This window comes from Sesamum indicum, linkage group LG10 (assembly GCF_026168435.1).
Source record: "Sesamum indicum cultivar Baizhima isolate 11 linkage group LG10, ASM2616843v1, whole genome shotgun sequence".
In the NCBI taxonomy this organism is placed as follows: domain Eukaryota; kingdom Viridiplantae; phylum Streptophyta; class Magnoliopsida; order Lamiales; family Pedaliaceae; genus Sesamum; species Sesamum indicum.
Window position 1 is genome coordinate 17,921,111 of NC_142666.1, and position 4,026 is coordinate 17,925,136.

The 4,026-nt window shown below is 34.5% G+C and overlaps 1 protein-coding gene across 1 annotated transcript; it reads right to left on the reverse strand.

Annotated features, from left to right (window-relative positions):
* LOC105171807 (28 kDa ribonucleoprotein, chloroplastic) lies at positions 1-2,597 on the reverse strand. Its single transcript, XM_011093039.3, has 4 exons — positions 2,029-2,597; positions 1,335-1,436; positions 957-1,229; positions 1-295 (listed from the first exon to the last, which is right to left on the reverse strand). Exons 1-4 carry the CDS (start codon positions 2,449-2,451, stop codon positions 242-244), a joined length of 852 nt encoding a protein of 283 aa, XP_011091341.2. The 5' UTR covers positions 2,452-2,597; the 3' UTR covers positions 1-241.
* Positions 2,598-4,026: the final 1,429 nt, after the last annotated feature.

The window sequence follows — 4,026 nt, forward strand, 5'->3', positions numbered from 1 at the left end:
TTAAAAACAAAACCAAACATTATGCATATATTTTACTCCTAACAGAAGTAACATCTGTACCTGCAATTTCCAGGAAGAGTTGAATCTGCATATAATGCAGAAATGGGATGTAAGCAAAGTAAAAATTGAATGGTGTTCCTATCATAGCTAGTTGCAATTGCAAGAGAGGAAAATCCCTTCCATTTCTTGAGTGAAATCAATTTGTGAGCCTTAATCAAATGTACAAGTTTCTCCCTTCTTTTTACTGTTTCTTCCCTTGTGCTAGGCTAACACGCATCGCCCGTCCTCCTAATTCCTGAAATACCAATAAACGGTAACGTAGTTAACAACAAAAATCTTCTGATGTAAATAGCTGTAGTTACAAGTTCTACAAGTCATTTCTTTTCAAACTATAATCTTCCCTATAAGTTTTGGCTTAGAAAAGCTTTACAATTGTACCCTCTTAATTGAAATACGAGACTTACATCTAACGAGGTTCATAAATATCACCCGTGCGGTCACAAGACCACATTCATCCTTAAAAAATGATTACTAAAGAAAAGGATGCCATGCTGTATAAAAGGGTTCAAGAACCAGTTCCCAACAAACGTGGGATGGGAGACTTGGACCGCATTCGAAAGGCATGGATGATATGCGGACGTGATAAACTTGACGCAGCAGAAGTTTTGGTGATTTTTCCCAAAGAAGAGGATGTATACTTAGCAAATTACACCAGCCACCAGGAAGGGCTTTTGGTAATTTTGAAAGATGGAACATAAAATGTTCCGTACTTTCAGACGAGGATGGAATAATCATTTATTATACTAATCATTAACAAATCAAGATCAGACCAACGTTCCTCTCAAAAAAAAAAAAAAACAAGAAGGATCAGAGCAATGTTAACCTTAGAATATGTATACACATTCCCCTAGAGTTTTGTTTGGAAAGCAATGAAAGTTTGAGATGGAAATTTATACCACTCCATTGAGAGCTTCAAGTGCAGTTTCCATTTCGGCTTTTGTCTCATAGCACACAAAACCATAGCCACGGGAGCGTCCCGTCTCACCATCATACAAAACTCTTGCTCCTACCACGTTTCCATATTCTTGAAATGCTTCTGTTAAATTTTCAGACGTAACAGACCAGGACAGATTTCCCACAAACAGCTTGTGTTCGGTTTCTGGATATAGGGGCTCCTTCGGCTTAGGCTTGTCTGAGAAATTAACTCTCAACGTTCGACCACCGTATTCCTGCAATGAAACAAGAGGTTCCAAGATAAACATGTTGAAGGGCTGTCCTAAAAGCAACTAGTTAAGGCACGGATGTTATTGTTTTTTCAATAAACGGATTCTTACGCTCCCGTCAAGGTTCTGGATGACTGTCTTGCATTCTTCGATGCTACTCATTGTCACGAATGCAAATCCTCTGCTTTTGCCCGTGTTCCTATCGTACAGAACCTACGTGTATTTTAATTCATTAGGCCTTAGATCTCCTTAACCATGAGGTCATGAAGAAGAAAAACACTGATACAGGCAATAGAACAAAAAATTAAGTATGTAATCAAGTCCTATGATGTAATTAAAGCAGAGGTTCCATCTTTTCAAGAACATAAACAAACTGAATTTTATGGTTGTGACAATGATTGGCCAAGAAATGCAAAGAGATTCAGAGGATTCAGAAAGTACATTATAGGTGGCCAACCCAAGTTCTTGCAAATTTAAGCTAATCACATGATGATGCGCTTCAAGGAGAGTGGTCAATTACACGACAAGTGCTTATAAAATTATCAAAGCTGCCGATGCGCTCTCATACAACCATCAATCCACCTACTAATTAATTCAGATTTCATGTGGCCTAAAGTATATAAAATCCTCACCAGATCATATATAATTCCAATAGAGCGATTAGTATTGGACATCATAATCATCAACTGATCTCACGATCTCTACTCAACAAAAACATCTCAATCATTAACTGATACCAAAGGATGCGATTTTGCAAGTTTATGGGCATAGATGCAACTAAAATCGGTCTTTAAGTTTCATTTACCTCAACCAGCTCCGGACTAGCATATTCTTGAATAATACCAGCAAGCTGCGCACTATCACAAAGATAAGGCAAATTCCCGAAGTAAAGCTTAGTGTTCACATCACCACTCTCCGTGGCAGCACCTCCACCACCACTTGTCACCTCTTCCTCCGCCTCTGGCGGCTCCTCCACCGGTGCAGTCAAAGCCGCCGCCTCTTCCTGCGCCACGGCAGCGGAGACACGCGAAAGCCTCCAGCTTTTACACGCACTACTAGTAATGGGGTTAAACTCGAAGACAAGAGAGTGGGAAACAGGCGCAGATTGCAAAGTTCTTGGGCATGAAATCTTGAGCAGATGATCGGAGGGCCAATTCTTGGAGCTTACGCATTTGAAGCTCTTGATGGATGTGGAGAAGGAAGAGGGTACAGCAGCAGTGGCTGCCATTTTCAGGCTGAAATTTGAGGAGGAAGAAGTGATGATGGGAGGGGTGTTTGTTACTTCAAAAAATTTTCTTGAATTTTTGAGGTGAGAGAGTGATGTTGAAGAATGTTGAGGTGGTGAGATGCAAAAGGGAAGAAAGTATGGGGTAAATGGTGATGTGGGGAGATTGTGTCCAATCAGAATGGAAAGTGATATATGTGGGATAAGGTTTTCAGGTCCACTTTGGGGGCCCTTTGTCTTTGTGTTCTGCTCTGCTCTTCACCACAAATTCATGTTTTTACACTGTTAAATTTTCTGCTCTAAAGTTTACTTTATTTAATATATATATATTATGTATGAAATTTTTTTAAATAAAATATATAATATTATTTTTATACACGTAATGTACTAATGTTGAATGGAGTAGAATATCATATTAAGTTTACAACCAAAAATCCAATTTGATGTTATAATGTTGCCAACTCTGTGGTGAGTAGAACATGAGGAAAGTCTATATGTATGTTTGGATTTATTTTTGGAAATAATATAAAGTAAATATTGTATGTTTAATGTTGTGTCTTGGGAAACAAAAATTACAACTTCACATTAGTTGATTGTTGTCCTAAAAGAAAATATTTAAAAAAATCTAAGGATGGATAAATTAAATAATCATAAAGCATATTAGTCCATTATAATATTTTCATTTCAAGATTCAAAAAGATATTTTGGGCCGCTTACCATGAGATTTGAGTGAAACTTTATAGAATGGGCTCGTTGTTGGATAAATTTAAGCTCATAGAAATATTTGTAATTTTTTAAATAACGAAAAGATATGTGTAGTCATCCAAACATGAGGGGAAATTGTTGGAACTTGCCATTGAATTGATTATATAATAAATATAATAAGTTTGTCGTATAATTAGTTTATAGTTTTAAAAAATGACCAATCACATAACAACCATAATTCTAATAAGTTAATTTTAAAAATTTATTATTATTATTATTATTTTTACAAAAGTGACTATTTCATTTTTTTCTTTTTAAAATATAATTTATTAATTTATATTTTATTTTTTTATAATATATTTTAAAATATAAAAAATTATGTAATATATATACATGCAGAAATGACGTGCCGTGAGAACTAATTCATTTATTGTAGATAGATATAAGTATGTATTCAATATGCATTATTTACTTTGTAGGATATTAATTACACTATAATATACAAAGACCAATTTGTCCTAATACCAACCAACTACATTTTAGTAGTGATCAATTTGATGTTTTTGAGTTAATGATGTTTTAGTTTAATAATTAAAATTGAGATTCTATGATTAAGTTTAAGATGATGAATTTGAGTCTCGTCAGATTTATGAGTATTTAACTCACTTAATGTAAGTTTATTGTAATCTTAATTTTTTGTAATAAAATTTATTAATCAAATTGATGTATTGTTCGATTTATTGATATTAATATAATTATGTAACCTTGAAATAAAAATTGACATTTTTGCTGTCAAATTTATAACAATTTTAGGTCATAATATACAATACGGTCTGCTAATAGATATAGCGCATTGCAAATCCATCGATTCAG